This window comes from Glycine max, chromosome 16 (assembly GCF_000004515.6).
Source record: "Glycine max cultivar Williams 82 chromosome 16, Glycine_max_v4.0, whole genome shotgun sequence".
NCBI classification, from domain to species: domain Eukaryota; kingdom Viridiplantae; phylum Streptophyta; class Magnoliopsida; order Fabales; family Fabaceae; genus Glycine; species Glycine max.
This window is the reverse complement of record NC_038252.2, coordinates 8,162,577-8,180,252: the sequence shown is the minus strand read 5'-3', so window position 1 is coordinate 8,180,252 and position 17,676 is coordinate 8,162,577. Positions and strand designations below refer to the sequence as shown.

The window sequence follows — 17,676 nt, the reverse complement described above, 5'->3', positions numbered from 1 at the left end:
TTAAGATAAATAATATTAAGAGCTAGCCAAAATGAATAAAATTATACCTTAATATTGTTGATTAACTATAAAATCTACCTACAAAACTGTAAATTAATTAGCTTAATAAACACACGTACCAATTACAAAATATATTTCCTTACTAATATGTGTGAATAAATTAATAAACTATAGACATATGTAAAACAGTTTTAAGAGTACATTGTGTATCATACTAACAAGTTTTAGGATACCTCACATATACATAATGATGTATGCATATTAATTACTTACATGTGTTTGATCAGGAGTGAAATAACTAGCGAATTCTTCAGGGATCCTTCCTTCCTTCATTATCATGTAGGCCTTAAAAGTTGATTCTAAATTGTTGTATTTCTCTTGCCGTTGGTTTGAAGATGGAAAGGCAACACCAAATGAAGAAGAGCTCAGACTAGAAGCTTGAAGTCTTGTGTTCCTGAATGTATTAGAAGGAACAACTCCTAATCCCATGCATTGCACTTTCTCAGAGTGCTCTAACCCTAACACTCTACCAACAGCATCAAGAGGAGAAACTTCATATTCATCAACTATGCTTTGAGTCAATCCTACTTCAATTTTTTCCTGCAAACATGTAATAAAATGAAATATAAAAGTTTTAAGATTAAGCACAATCCTTGAAAACAATGTTACTAAAGAAAAACATACCGCTACAGTCTTTGTTGCTTCATTTACAAATGACCGATCTTTCCTTTTATGAGTTTCAATATATAATTGTCCACGACTTGGTAGCTTCCCAGTTTCTAACAACTAAGATAAATAAAGAGTAAGTAAACATTGAACTTCTTTAATTAGTAAAAGTTAACATTTAGTGTCATTACCAACTCATTTCTTCTTCTAGGATTAGCTTTGGATCCACTAGTGTGTGGAATAACTTGCTTGCTTCGAATTTCTTTATTTCTCCTACAAAGTTCCTATATGCAAAGAAATTTCAAGTTTACAACTTGTAATAGTAATCATATAATTAGTTATAAAAACAATTCAATAATTAAAACAATGTAATTGTACCAATGTTGATGGTTTATGACGATAATGAACAAAACGAGCCCATTGATCTTTATCTATGCCTATCGGCACATTTTTTATGATTTCATCTCTTGTTTTGGTTGGATCGTTGAATTCATTCCATAAGCTTTGCCTATTTGCAGCCCATTTTCTTCCCATACTCAATTTGCAATACCGTTTTGCACTAGCTTCATTAATCTTAAAATAAAATCGAGGCTAAAAATAGTAAAGATAGGGTTTCTAAGTGGTGTAGATATAAAAAGTTATATAACTAATTGACATACCTTTAAAATTGTTTCAAAGCAATCATCAAAATAAGCTTTAGGTACGCCTGAAGGTCCAGACCATCTATCATAATCCATAGGAAATAATTTCCAATCAACTGCTAGTGTTCCAAGAAATCCTATAAGCAAGGCTTGTGCTTCACCAATTGCTTGGCCTTGGTCATCAAAATTCACAATGATGCATAACTCCCTAGGTAAGCTATTGACTCCCCTAACTTTCACCTTAATCTTCTTGATCGTTTCTTCAGAGTCTTTAACAATAAAAGAATTTCTCAATAAGAAAATGTAATATACTTCATATGATGATAATTACAAAAATAAAAATAAAATACAATACTTGTATACCTATTGCCTCAACAGTCCAACAGTGTGTAGACTCACGCCCAACATGACATCTAGTTGTTTCATCTTCTTGTGGAACTTCAGAGTTGATACATGAGAAATAGGGACATTACCAGTTGGGACTTCGGGAGCTTGTGTGGAATCACTTGGTGGGGAAGAAATTTCAGGATTCATTGCTGGAACTTCAGATGTTGATACATGAGAAAGAGGGACATTACCAGTTGGAACTTTAGGAGCTTGTGTGGAATCACTTGGTGAGGGACATTGTGGTTGAGGTGCTGATTTTTGTGGATTTCTAAAACGCTTCACCTTTGGCATGACTACATATTCATGACAACAATATTAAGAGAAAAATAAATAAAGAATAATAAAATTTAAGATGACATACTATCAAAATTAAAACAAGATTAAAATAATTAATAAATGAAATAATAACAACATTTATAAGTCAATCAACTATATCATATTTAGACAAGTGTGAATTTATTACTATTTTAGGAGTTACAATTCAATCAACTATATCATCATTTAGATGGTTTGTAGCCAATTGTACATATTGATCATCAAGCCTAGAAAATTGTTCAAGTTGTTGCTCTTGGTATGGCTCATTTTCATATGCATTTTCTTCTACTTCTTCTCCCATGTCATATAAATCTCTGGGCTTTATGTGTACAACAACACTTCATCCTTCATTGACTACATCATCTACATAATACACCATTTGTGCTTGAGATGATTCAATGTATGGTTCATGTTCTTCACGATCACCAATATGAATCAATCTATCAAAGTTAACACAATTAAAATCCCAACAATCCTTTTTATACCCTCTATCTCGTGTAGTATCAGCCCATTTACATTTAAAAAGAATAACAGAGAATCGACCATAGTAGTTAATCTCAATGATATCTTCCAACTTCCCATAATAAGGTAAATCTGCTTGCCTTAAGTTGCCATCAACGCTACTTGAAACACATGATGTGTTAGATGTTTAGAAAACACCATTTTTTTGTGTTTTTAATCCTTCTTCTCGAGCCAAGGTTCAAAATTTGAACCCATTAATATTATATGCAGTAAATCTTGTTGCATTGTCCAAGGGTCCTCGTGCTAAAAACTTTAGATCAGTAGACATTTCATTCATTGTATCTGGATTCATAATCTAAAAAAAATGGAAGTTAGAGTTTGAAACAAAGACGGTAAAAAAATCCTTATCCACTAAATGACTACTCACCCGCTTTCTAAACCAATCAACAAACTCTTTATTGACTTTTTTCTCTATCTCTGTAGACGAAGGTCTTCTTCCTCTTGAACTCCTTTTTATGAATTCTCTAAATTCACTACATAAATTAATTATTATAATCAATACACATGACTATTATTTATAAGTAGTATAACAATAAAAGTTTATGTCACTTTACTTACTCCACAAATGATATGAACCCTCATGGCACAAGGGCTGACTTAGGATCGTCTAGGATTAAACCTTGATGGAAAATGCGGAAATTGATTAAGGAAAGGATGGAAAATAAGGTGGTTAATTTCGTGGGTCTTAATAAGGTGGTTCTTGGCATAAAATGGATTATTGGGATGGTAAAACGTAAGTTAAGTGGTGGTTGGACAGAAATATAGTAATGACAATAACTCAAGCTACAGGGCTCCAAATGAGGTGATTCCAAAACAAGGTGAAAGGTCTCGTTTTGAAATTCAATTTAGGCTCAAGAATCATTTAATTTGAGTGCGTAAAATGGAATTTATGGCCACGAGATAATTCTGGGCAGAAGTGGATTTTCTGGAATTGTGGTTTGAAAGAACAAGGTTGAAGATGAAAGGAAGGAAAAAATCAATCTTTCTAGCGAGGGTAACACACAAAGGTTGTGAAAGTCCTTTGATACAGCCAGGGTGTTCTTGAATCACTCAAGAATTTAGGAGAATCACTCTCACTAAGATAAAAGAGATAAACTCTAATTTTCTGAATAAAACTCAACTTGTGTTTATTGATAAAATGGTTTAGCTTATATAGAAGCTTTACATCAGATTTTAGTAATGACCCACTAACCTAGAATTAAAATAACTTAATGTCATTAACCTAGGGAATTAAAAGAACTTAATGGCTGAGTGTAACTGAAATTGTGGAAACCAAAAGTCACCCCCAACAGCCAACAAGTCAGCCACCATTTGGTCTCTCAAAAGGCTGATGCCTAGGTTGCCAATTGGGCCCTTATTACAACTTGAACTACACCTAACTAAAGCCCCTTTAGTTGATTAACCCAAAACATATTTTTGGTCAGCCAACTTTACAAGGATTAGACCATTATTTAGACAAACTAAACACTCTAAATTTGAGACAAAGTGGTGTCATTTAGTCCTCCTCCATTTGGGCCATGATACAACTCACAACCTTGGACTTTTCTCCTTGAAACTTGGGCTTGTATTCAAATAGTATGGACAACACTTGTTGAAGAGCTTCCTTGGCTTTCCTTGCTCTAGCCCTTGTCATAGGTCCTCCAAGTCCTTCAAGTGGATCCTTGCCCTTGCTCTTGGTCATGTCTTCATCATTCTCTCCCTCTTGAGAAGGATTTGTCCTCAAATCGGATTCTCCATCTGCATCAAAAAGAGATAAGTCAGAGACATTAAAGGTGGAACTAACATTATACTCACCGGGCAGCTCAACTTTGTAAGCATTGTCATTGATTCTTTCAAGCACTTGAAATGGTCCATCTCCCCTTGGTTGAAGCTTTGATTTCCTTTGTTCCGGAAACCTTTCTTTTCTCATGTGCACGCAAACCCAATTTCCAGGTTCGAAGACAACCTTCTTTCTCCCTTTGTTGGCTTGTTTAGCATAGCTTTTATTTTTCCTCTCAATTTGATCTTTGACTCTCTCATGAAGCTTCTTCACATAGTCCGCCTTTACTTGACCTTCTTTATGCTTAAAAACAGAAACATTAGGCATAGGCAAAAGATCAAGAGGAGTTAGTGGGTTAAAACCATAAACAACTTCAAAAGGAGAACAATTAGTGGTGCTATGAACAACTCTATTGTAAGCAAATTCAACATGGGGTAAACAAGCTTCCCAAGTTTTTAAGTTCTTCCTCAAAACTGTCCTAAGCAAAGTTCCCAAAGTCCTATTAACAACTTCCGTTTACCCATCGGTTTGTGGGTGACAAGTGGTTGAAAATAACAATTTAGTGCCCAACTTGCTCCACAAAGTCCTCCAAAAATGGCTTAGGAACTTAGAGTCCCTATCACTAACAATGCTCCTTGGCAAACCATGGAGTCTCACAATCTCCTTAAAAAACAAATCAGCCACATGGGAAGCATCATCAACTTTTTTACATGGAATAAAATGAGCCATTTTAGAAAACCTATCAACAACCACAAAAATGGAATCTCTACCATTGCTTGTTTTTGGCAGCCCCAAAACAAAATCCATGGATAAATCAATCCAAGGATACTCCGGAATTGGCAATGGAGTATACAATCCATGAGGCTTTACCTTAGACTTTGCCTTTTTACATACAATGCAATGTTCACAAAATTTCTGCACATCCTTTTTCATATGAGGCCAATAAAAATGTTCTTGTAATGTTTCTAGAGTCTTTTGGACCCCAAAATGCCCCATTAAACCTCCTTCATGTGCTTCACAAAAAAGCAAATTTCTAGTAGAACATTTAGGCACACACAATTTGTTTTCTTTGAAAAGAAAGCCTTCATGTCTAAAGAAACCATTTTCTGAAAAAATTTCACAATTTTTAAAAATTTCTCCAAAAGGTTCATCATTTTCATACATGCTTTTCAAACATTCAAGACCAATCAATTTTGTTTCAAGCATAGAAAGTAAGGCATGACGCCGAGAAAGAGCATCGACTACAATATTACCTTTTCCCTTTTTATGTTTGATAACATAAGGGAATTGCTCTAGGAATTCCACCCACTTCGCATGCCTTTTGTTAAGCTTGCCTTGCCCCTTGATATATTTGAGGGACTCATGGTCACTATGAATGACAAATTCCTTGGGATAAAGGTAGTGTTGCCATGTTTTCAAAGCCCGTACTAAGGCACATACAACTCCTTATCATAAGTTGAATAGTTAAGGGTAGGACCACTTAACTTTTCACTAAAATAAGCAATTGGATGGCCTTCTTGCATCAACACAGCCCCAATCCCAACATTTGAAGCATCACACTCAATTTCAAAAGATTTTTGAAAGTTTGGCAACGCAAGTATGAGTGCATTAGTTAGCTTTTGCTTTAGAACATTGAAAGCTTCTTCTTGTTTCTCTCCCCATTTGAAACCAACATTTTTCTTGAGCACTTCAATGAGAGGTGCTGCCAATGTGCTAAAATCCTTCACAAATCGTCTATAAAAACTTGTTAAGCCATGAAAACTCCTCACCTCGGTCACGGACTTAGGTGTAGGCCATTCTTGAATAGCCCTAACCTTCTCCTCATCAACTTGCACTCCTTTTGAACTCACAAAAAAACAAAGAAACACAACATGGTTAGTACAAAAGATGCAGTTTTCAAGATTGGCATACAATTGTTCTTCTCTATGCACAGTCAAGACAGATTTTAAATGATCAATATGCAAATCAAGTGAAGTGCTATAGATAAGAATATCATCAAAGTACACCACAACAAACTTTCCTATGAACTCTCTCAAGATATGGTTCATTAATCTCATGAAAGTGCTAGGAGCGTTGGTTAGGCCAAAAGGCATAACCAACCATTCATACAAACCATATTTTGTTTTAAAAGCAGTTTTCCATTCATCCCCTTCTCTAATCCTAATTTGATTGTATCCACTTTTTAAATCAATTTTAGAGAAGTAACATGCACCATGCAATTCATCAAGCAAATCATCAAGCCTAGGTATAGGATGCCTATATTTAATGGTGATGTTATTAAGGGCTCTACAATCGGAACACATGGGCCATGTCCCATCCTTTTTAGGGACTAAAATCACTGGGACAGCACAAGGACTCATACTATCTCTTACCCAACCTTTGCTAATGAGTTCATCCACTTGTCTTTGAATCTCTTTGGTTTCTTGTGGATTACTTCTATAGGCTGGCCTATTGGGCAAAGAAGCTCCCGGAATGAGATCAATTTGATGCTCAATTCCCCTCAAAGGTGGTAGTCCACTTGGCACATTTGATGCAAACATGTCTTGAAAATCCTTCAAAAGAGTTTTAACACTAGAAGGCACTTCAAAATCATCAAAAGTGTTAGTGGTCAAAATCTGATTTTTGCAAAACAAGATGTATAGTGACGGTTTAGCATGAAACAACCTCTTAACCTCACTTTTTGTCGCTAAATAGCTCTCCCTCACTTCTAGTGTTTCACTATTCTTTTGTTCACTCTTTTTCCTCTCAAGTGTTTCCCTCTTTTTCTCACTCTCAAGTGTTTTGCTCACTTTTTCTTTTTCTCTTTTCTCTTGAAGAAGTTTTTCTCTCATTTTCTTTTGATCCTGACACACTTCTTGTGGACTCAATGGCTTGAGCACAATCTTTTTGTCTTGGTGCATGAAAGAGATCTTGTTGGTGTAACCTTCATGATTGGCTCTTTTATCAAATTGCCATGGTCTCCCCAAAAGTAAGTGACTGGCCTCCTTAGGAACAACATCACAAAGTACCTTATCATTGTATTTTCCAATGGAAACGTCCACTTCAACTTGTTGCCTCACTTGCACCTCCCCATCCTTACTAAGCCATTGAAGTTTGTATGGCCTAGGATGTGGTTTAGTAGCTAAATTTAGCTTTGACACTAATCTAGCACTAGCCACATTGGTGCAACTACCTCCATCAATGATCACCATGCACACCTTGCCATTGATTAAACATCTAGTGTGAAAGATGTTTTCTCTTTGGCTCTCCTCCTCATGCTTCAATTGACCACCAAGTAACCGCCTAATCATCAACAAATCTTCCTCTGGAGTCTCCTCTTCCTCTACGTACTCACTCTCCTCTTCCTCTAAGAAAACTGGCCAGATGCTATAGGTAGAACTCAAAGTCCTAGCAGGATTAAAACCATCAGTAGCAAGGCCTAAGTGAACATTTCGAGGATCTGAAGAAAACTCAGGATGGATTAAATCAAATGTCTTCCATGCCTCTCCATCTCTTGGATGCCTTAACAACCCATCTTTATTGTCTTCCAAAACATGTCATCTCATATCTTTTGCAGTCTTACGACATGTGAACAATCTTTGCAATCTTGGTTTCAATGGAAAGTAACGTAAAACCTTTGCAGCTATTTTCTTCTTCTTGTTGGGTTTCCATCTAGATGTACCACAATGCTTACAAGCATCCAAACTTTTTTCATCATCTCCCAAATACAACATGCAGTGTTTTGGACAAGCATCTATCTTTTTATAATTAAGACCAAGCTTGTTAATAATTTTCTTTGCCTTATAAATAGAAGGAGGAAACTTTGCTTTTTCAAATGCGTCATTTAACAAATCCAATATCATAGTCATTGCCTTGTCGCTTAATCCACACAAAACTTTTATATGATATAATTTGATTATAAATTCTAGTTTTGTGTACTTGCTTCCTTCATACAATGTTTGGCTCCCATCGTTTAGAAGCTCATAAAAGCCATTATGATCTTCTCTTGATTCATCATTTACTATTCCATCTTCATTTAATGGTGGTGATGCACCTACATTAGGGTCATGTTGCCTATATTGTTCAAATGCGTCATTGATCATCATTTCCATTGGGTTTTGAGGTTGAACACCACTATCTTGGAAAACATCTTCCACTTGAGAAGATTCTAATGCTTGCTTTTCACCATGAAGATCCCATATAACATAGTTTTGAGGAAATGGTTTATATAGCAAGTGATCTTCAACTATGTCTCTAGTTTGCCATTTCATAAACCCACATTTTGGACATGGACATCGAATCGTTTCTCCTACAGCTCCATTCTTAATAGCAAAATCTAAGAATTTACTCAAACCAATGGAGCAATCAATTGAGTTTCGGGCCTTTGAAATCCATGACTTATCCATTACAAAAGATACCTAAACAAAATTATAATATAAATTAAGAAGAAAAACTATAATAATTATTCTAACTAAAAAGAATAATTGGTGGGGGAAGAAGCATAACCTAAGATTCAATACCAATTTTTATGTTACAGCTACTACCATATATGTTATAAAATAAGAATAGGTATTTAGAATAAAAACCAATGGAACCAACATAAAAAATGAATTACAAAAAATTATAAAAAATTGCACTTGTTAGCTAACTAGTAGAGGTCGTAACATAAAAATACTATCATGAAAATGTAATGTACGTTGTAAACACATAAAAATAAAGATTACAATGTTTAATCAAAATAAGAGAGAGATGAAGTACCTTTGAACTTCCAGTAAATGAAAGCAGGAGAATGTGTCTTTTGCTATTGCCTAACCAATTTCAGCACCTCTCAAGAACTTCAGCTACAAGCTTTAAAAAAAATAAGGAAATTAAGTTAGTATTATATGCGACAAGTTAGTATATATTTCCATTGAGTTGGCATATATGTACTAAATAAATTCATTGAGGCAAAAAAATGGAACAGCCCACCAAACCACACACATGAGCTGGTGGAGTGGGACCTGTTATAGCTGCAGATGCTTGAGTCATTATGTGGGTATGCTTCCTAAGAAACTTTGTTTTCTTTATATGAATATATTAATATACCCTCCTTCCAACCAATGAAATCATGTATAAAATCAAACTCTATTTTTTAACATAGCTGCTTAAAAGTTAAATAACTATTAATTTTACTTTGTCGACAAGCCTCTTGTGTGGCAATTTTATTTCACAGGGGTAACACCTTTTTAGAGAAAGTTGATAATTAACTTCAATAGATGGACAACATATTAGAAAAAAATTTGTTGTTATCCCCCTAAATAAGTTAGCTTATTTTAGGTTCATAACCTTTTTTTAGTTTAATTTTGATACACTACTTGTATATTTGTTTTTACACCATTGGCATATTAGAAATTAATATAAATATAATTTCAATTATATGACAATTCAAAATTAGATGAATATTGTAATTCTTTTACACTATTGACATATTCTAATTTAAAAAAATCTTTTTCTCTACTTCTAATTCTTGAAGTTCTATGTTAAAATGAACTTGCCTCAATATATATTATTTGAAAAACTCGCTTTTCTCTCTCAACCTATGTTCAATGACTGAATCATTAAAAAATTAAGCATATACTGTATTTTTTAACACATGAAAAGAGATGGGGGAGTCTGACACGGTGTCAACTATGGAAAACAGAGCCATCCAAAATCTGCAACAAACTCGCCCTTGTTTCCAAAGAGGAGAAATCCAATTATGTAGCATCTATTTGAAGGTAAAAGTGGAGCCCATTGAAGAATTTCATCATACACCGAGTACAATAGGGAGAAAGGGGCAAAGTGTAAAATATCCAAAATGAAAAAAAGAAAAAAAATTATTAATAAATCATTTATCTGAATCATATCAATTTACTTAAATTAAATTTTAAATTTAACCCTTGTAAATGAAAAAAAATAGTATCTACATTTCCACATCTCTTTTATAAAAGGAATCTATGGCTACCTTGGTGAATGTTGTGCTTTGGCCCTCCAACAAATTGCTTTTGCTTTAGTCAAGTCTCCACTGCACTACACCATAAGTTTTTCAGTGTCTCTCATTTGGCCTTACTGGTTATAATTAAGCAGATACCTCTCCCTCCCCCACCCCTCACTGCTAATATAATTAACCTAAATTTGGCTGCCATTATAGAATTTATTTAGTACATATATGCCAACTCAATGGAAATATATACGATCACACTTTGATCAGAGTAAGCCTCAATTGTTTTTTTTTTAAATAAGATCAGAGGCAAATGTTAGTGATCAGAGTATCAGAGGGATACATATCATAGGCACGGGCCAAGTAAAGCAACAAATCTCAAGAGGTTGCATATTGATTAATAAAAAATACAGAGAAGGTATATGATGCTCTTCTTTATACTATCTATTAAGCACTAACAAGTAACCGCCAACTTCATTCACTCACATATGCTTCAAATCAGAGGTAAAGCCAAGAGAAATGAAAAGAATCATCAACATGGCAATGCTGTTAAGACATCACTGAAAACAATATACACCTAAATAATCAATGAAAATAAATATCTCAGTTAGCAATAAATATACAACCGATAGGAAAATTTGTCCTAAGGGAACAGAAAAGGGATGGTAATATCATCAAAGTCAAGGCCATTTTGTTGTCACACTGAAGCCTTTATCCGAGGCTCAAATGAAAAGGCAGACATAAAGTCTATGACTTGTCCATTTATGCAACAATTTGGCAATTCAACCCACTTGTTGGTCTCCAAATCACACATAACATAAGTGCATAGCTCAGTGGAGTTCAAGCATATGAAGATTTGGTTACCAGCACCAACACAGTTAATATCTGCTTTCTTCCCTTACCACTCATGAGAATTTGTTGCAGGCATTGTTGCAATCTGATGCCACCCTCTATTAGCCTCATCATATTTCCACACCCTAAGGGTTGCGGTTTCCAAGAATTCTGATAGCAAAACAACTAGCATCTCCCCATTGCACTCCACAACATCAATGGAATACTCATTGTAAACAAGCAACACCCTGGGATACTCAGAGAAGCACTTGCATGTCAAATTGCAAGCTACTACATTCCCTGTGGAGCTAAGAAAATACACAATCTCTTGATCATTTTTATTATTAATAATAGATGAAAATTGCTTGGAGGGGCTTCTCTGCATGTTGCTTGCCACAACAATAAAAAAATACAGAGAAGGTATATGGTGCTCTTCTCAAGGGATTGGTTTGTGTAGGGAGGTTATAGCTTGTTTACGTGTTGGGTGGGTATTTTATATGTATCCCTAAATTAGAGAGGTCAAGTAACAGTTTTAATTTAGATATTCACATGGCTAGATCTTCCACCCAGAGAGCTGTTTCAATAAGCAGAGGTTCATCAGGTAGACACTCCCAGTCACATAGCTTTTCTCTTTCTCATCAAAGTGGGGTACATGAATTTGGAGAAAGAGCTGGCGGGGATGTTGAATAGGAATTACAGAAGAGGTTCATAGGTTCCAACAAGGATGAATTATCCCAAAATCTATCTATCTATATTCGCGAGTTTTCATTCAACAATGGTGAATCATAATGCAAAGGAATTACAGAAGATTCTCAAAAGCAGTTTGTTTTTAAAAAAAAATCTTAATTCTCAGTTTTCACTCTCAACAACTAGGTAAGTAAACTGAACCTGATAACTAATTAAACAAAGGTTAAAGCAATACCTGGCCTTATTTTCTCTTTGAATCCTTCGAATCTCTTCGTCTTGTTGTATACCCTGCAAGCAAAACACATGCTTGTATCAAGTGTGTATTGATTTTGTCCAAATATATACATAAAAAAACAGAAAAAAGAAAACGAAGATGATGATTCGATTAATTAAAACAAAAATAAGAAAAGAGCAAGGGACCTTTGAACAAACAGAGGAAGCACCTTTGAAGAGAGGGGTTTTAGGAAGCGAGAGAAGAAAAGAAAAATCAAAGCTTGGAACGAGAAACCGAGAGAAATTTTAGGGGTAATCTGAAGAGAGGGGTTTTGGGAATCTTTAATGAAGAGAAATAGGAAGTTGTGACTGAAAGAAGGGTTTTGTGATTTTTTTGAGAGAGGATTTTTTTTTAGGGGTTTTGTGATTTTTTTGAGAGGGAATTTTTTTTTGCCGGGAAAAAACATGATTTATTTTATTTTAAAGAGAAAAGAGTGGAAAAATAATATTTAATTAGCAGAGGTTATAAACCTCCGCAAATTAAGCACAAAAAATTGTAGTTTTTAATAAATTAAGGAGGTTTCTAAAACCTCCGCAAAATAACCTCCATTATCTAACATTTTTTTTTGTAGTGAGTGTTTTTCAACCCATTGAATTAGAAATTAATCTTGTTTGCAGCATAAATTTCTCGTTGACCTAATGAAATATTATACACGTGGGTGAATATAGATTCTTTGGTTGAATAAATCATTCTCACACATGTGAACATATCAAAATCTTACACCATTACATCAGTCCTATGGGGTTATATCATTGATTGTTTTTGCACAATTTATCTAATGTAAAGAGTTTAAAACTGAACAATATATTGTTTGTGTAAAATATGTTTTAGGCTTCCCACGTTGCTTTGTTTTATCAACATTTTTTGCATATAATTAGTGAGAATGTCACTTGTGATATCATGGTTTTCTTAATTGCATGATAAAATATTTGATTAAATATGAAAGAGAAATTAAACTTAAATCATGTTATTTAATGAACTCATAAATAAATCCCACTATTTTGTTTATGTGTTGTTGTTTGTTTTTAGTGAGTCTCATGTATTTTAGGTCATTTAAGTGAGTGATTTTATGGGTGTAGGGAAAGAGAGAGAGAGAGAGAGAGAGAGAGAGAAAGAGAGAGAGAGAGAGAGAGAGAGAGAGAAAGGGATGTAGATAGTTAGAAGAAGAAAGAGACAAATAGTTCCCATTCAATTTTTTCCCCAAAGTATTAGTTGTAGGGAGTTTTTCCACTTCTCTTATTTTCTTCAATTTTCCTTCCTTTCTAAGCTTCTTCCTCTTCTCTTCTAAAGAGTTTAAGTCTTGTTGAAATTCATTCAAGGAAGACTTGGTGTTCTTAATTCCTAGAGCTTTTTTAGTTGGTTACAAGTTGGTAAAGCTCATCTCTTTGCTATACTAGATCTCTTGGTTCTTTTCTCATCTCCAATCTAGAAGCTCTCAAAATGAGTTTTGGTTAAATTTTGATGGAAGAGATGAAACCTTGATGGAAACCTATTTTATTGTTGCTTTATGTTCCATCTAGCTAATTCTATAGCATAATTGGAGGAAGGATCACTCAAAAGCTAAAACTTCTTCCCTTTAGTTTCTTCTAGAAGGTTTTGGGGTTAATTCATAGGATAAGGGAAGTTTTAATTTGATTGAATGCGTTGTTTGAGTATTTGATGTTTGAAATTGTTTTTTTATAGAATGACATTTATTTGATATGTATGGAATGCAATTTGAATTGTGATTGATTTAGAAGCCATTTGAAGTCTTTTCCAAGAGATTTGAAGTTTTCACTACTACAAATAAGACTTATGATGACGGTTTTGTAGGGCCTTCTATGACGGTTGAATTCTATGATGGTTTTTAACCGGCATGAAATTCACCGTTGTTAAATATGGATTGTTTTTCATGATGGTTTTATAATTATCATAGAATATGTTATGTTTTTACAACAAAAATCTTTTTACGTGTGGTTTCATGACGGATTTTTTGAAAAATCATCATAAAAAGATCAACATCAATGATGATTTTTTACAAAATTGTCATAGAAGATGAATTTTCTATGACGATTTTTTTTTAAATAGTCATAAAAATTTTATGATAGTTCCTAAAAACTGTCATTGATGTTGAGCTTTCTATGATGATTTTCTAGGAACTTTCATAGTTTTTAATTTTTTTAAATATTTATTTTGTTTTAATTTGTAAATATTTTGAGTAGAAAATGAGAATCAAGGGTTCTAGATAGAAAAAAAATTGACTAAGACGCTAAAATTTTTAAGGGACTTAATTGGCTCGGAGGAAAAAAAAACTTGGAGGACAAAAGTTAAACACAAACCAAATTAGAGGAACCATAAATGTAATTAAGCCAAAAAAATCTACTTACAAATTGATTTCCTTTTTTCTAGACATTTATGAATTCATAGAAAATATGCTAGGATTCATATTATTATGATAAAACACTAAAATTACCAAGTTGTCCCAACTAAGCCAGGACAACCTTGTCTAAACATATATTCAATTTCTCAGCAAACTTGCCCCTATTTCCCATGACCTTAAATAAAATAATTATATTGAAACTAAAGATACTTAAGAAGCAACAATAATGAATATTAAATGTCGTACAACAAAATCTTGAATAGGCAAAAATCTTTTCAAATATTAAGAAGATTTGTGGGCACTTTAATGACCAGCATCTGAAACATTTTTAAGAACTTTTTCTCCTGCAATGATATATATGATCATCAAGAACTCATAATAACAAATTATAACAGTAATGACAACTCAACACTTGAATTAAAAAAAAAACTAACTAACCATCAAGGAATCACTTCTCTTAGATTTAAAAGTACCTTACTATATGCTACCACAACATCCAATTTTAAACTATTATGATATCAGCAAGTAGCTCAATAATAGAAAGAGAGAAAGAAGGAAGCTAATTAGAAGAATTACTAATTTATTAGTATCCTACTCATACTACCAAAACCACTAATTTATTATCATATGAAATATTGGAATCTTAATTTATTTTTCTAATGTCCTAACATGTATCAGTCTCTTATATAATGTCAATCAAAGATTCAAATGGTAAAACAAATAATGCATAGAAAATTAGAAGGAGAATTCAACAAATCATCAACTTCAGTTTTACATTAAAAAGACTAAAAGGATAGACTAAATTTCAAAACTAAAATGAGTTCTTCTAATGCAATCTGCAAATTATCAATGCTTTATTAGTTAATAAAAAAAATATAATGCAAAAGAGGAATTCCTTTAAATTGAACTTTGCAAGGGAGTCCTGGAGAAGTATAAAGTGAGTGTTAGATAGCACTAAACAAGTAAATAGCTAAATTTTTTTTCTCAAAGCTACACAACATATGTCCATTGTTCAGTCCTGTTAAGTGCCTTAGATGTATGAACTAATCTATAAGCTAATAAAGAACTAGAGCAATCATGATACTAGTTAGAGCATTTCCCTCTTAAAATTGGAACAAAACCGTTCTCACACTACAAATCCAAAAAAAGAAACCAAAAAACAAGAATACAATTGTAGATTGCAGATTATACAATTATATTACTTGGCTCAATCAATCCCCTTGTCTTTGGGATCTAAGTCAATGAATAGATGTTCAACTAACATGGCAAAGTCATCCTCATCCTCTAATAACAATCAGAGAGTACTTCCATCCAAGACTGATATAATAAAAGGATTATCTACAAAAAAACAAATGTAAAACAATATTAATTTTGTCGTCAAAATTCCAAGAACCAAAGCATAACATAATATTCAATGAAGATCCCTTGAAATATATAGGAATTTGAGAAAATTATGTGCAATGTATTCAAATAAGCGTGTTGCACAAAGGTCAAGTGACTATGAATTAGAACAATTTCTTGAAGCATGAAATCAATGTTAGCCTACATAAAATAAATAGAATCCATAAGACCACAACACGACTACTAATAAAACATAACAAGAAACACAATGTTCAAACAATAAACCATAACTTCATTTCCCTCTCTCTCTCTCTCTCACACACACACACAAACTTATATATCTGGAAAATCAATTTCCTCATTTTTAAGATGAAGTATTCAATAAAAAAAATTTGGCTCCATATATTCAAGAGATGTTTCCCTTCAAGCATACCAAAACATGTGAAACTAAACAAAATGAGGCAGAAACATTATAGCATAAAAAATAACATAATATTCAAACTCTTCATAAAACATTAAAACATTTCAAATCAAGCATAGTTCAAAAACAAGAACTAGATTGAAAGATAGCTGACCAAATTTGATGGATGCATCAACATGAGCGATGTTCCTGGCCATGGCTGCAAGGAGCATGATTTTGTGCTCGACAGTGATGACAGTGTTAGCGGTGGGTGCATTGACGACCAAGCAACCATGCTTAGTGGCATCGGCCAGATCCACATTATTGATTCCAACACTAGCTCTTCCAACAACTTTCAACCTCGCGCGACCAGATCCACATTATCGATTCCGAAGTAGAGGACTCAAAGACCTCGCGTGAGACCTTGGTGCCACTGTGCATGATGAGGGTGTCGTAGAGCAAGATCTTGTGAATGTATATCATGTAGGCTTTGAGGATGCCAAAAGTTTACTTGATGAGCACGAATTGAATCAAGTCAAAGAACAAGATCAAGAAAATCTAAGATGAGGACTTAGTAAATTTGTTAAAAGAATTTCAATTTGATTGCTATAGTTTGACCTCAAAATCTTTATTGTCAAAATTCCTTTATTAAAGTTAAATCAGTTTAGAAATCTCTTTTTGATTTGGTAATCGATTACCAGGTTCATGTAATTGATTAGCAGAGAGTTTATGAAAAGACATATTGAAAATTTTGAACTGAGGAACCAACGACACAAAATTATTTTGAATTTTGATCTATGTAATCGATTACAAGAGTCATGTAATTGATTATCAATGAAGGGATCTCGGAAAAAATATTGAAAAGTCACAACCCTTCAAAGATATGACTGTGTAATCAATTACAAGTGTCATATAATTGATTACCAGTGAAAAAGTTTCAGAAAATCTTTTGAAAAGACACATCTCTTTAAACCGTTTTGAACAGGCATAATGGGCCTACATATATATGCATGTCCTTACTTAAAAAATAAGAGAATTCTTAGAGAAATTAACTTTCAAAACCTCTCTAAACATCTTTGGTCAAACTCTTGCAAATTATTGAGAATTCTTCTAGGAACTTTAAGTTGTATCATTTGCTCTAAAAGAGAGAAATAATTTTGTTCATTCTATCTGGGTTATTGTTGACAGATTGACCAAGTCTGCTCACTTTATTCCCATTAATATCATATTTTCCTTGGAAAAGTTGACCTCCCTATATATTAGTGAGATTGTTAGATTACATGGTATGCAATCTAGCATAGTGTTTGATAGAGATCCTAGGTTTACCTCTAGATTTTGGGAGAGCCTAAACAAAGCATTGGGAACCAAGTTAGACTAAGTTTAGCCTACCACTCTCAGACTAATGGCCAAACTGAATGGACCATTCAGTCATTGGAGGACCTTTTGAGGGCGTGTGTCTTAGAGCAAAAAGGGAGTTGGGAGAGTTTTCTGCCGTTGATAGAGTTCACTTATAAAAATAGTTTTCACTCTACCGTTGACATGACTCCCTATGAAAC

At 33.7% G+C, this 17,676-nt stretch overlaps 1 protein-coding gene and 1 long non-coding RNA gene across 2 annotated transcripts; both read right to left on the bottom strand.

Annotated features, from left to right (window-relative positions):
• Positions 1 to 7,826: 7,826 nt before the first annotated feature.
• On the bottom strand, positions 7,827 to 8,675 carry LOC121173779 (uncharacterized). The gene has a single exon (XM_041010838.1). It carries the CDS (start codon positions 8,673 to 8,675, stop codon positions 7,827 to 7,829), a length of 849 nt encoding a protein of 282 aa, XP_040866772.1.
• Positions 8,676 to 9,027: 352 nt separating this feature from the next.
• On the bottom strand, positions 9,028 to 12,790 carry LOC106796364 (uncharacterized). The gene is made up of 3 exons (XR_001385342.3): positions 12,190 to 12,790; positions 11,982 to 12,034; positions 9,028 to 9,117 (listed from the first exon to the last, which is right to left on the bottom strand). It is a non-coding gene; the product is annotated as an uncharacterized lncRNA (long non-coding RNA).
• Between the last annotated feature and the right edge of the window lie 4,886 nt (positions 12,791 to 17,676).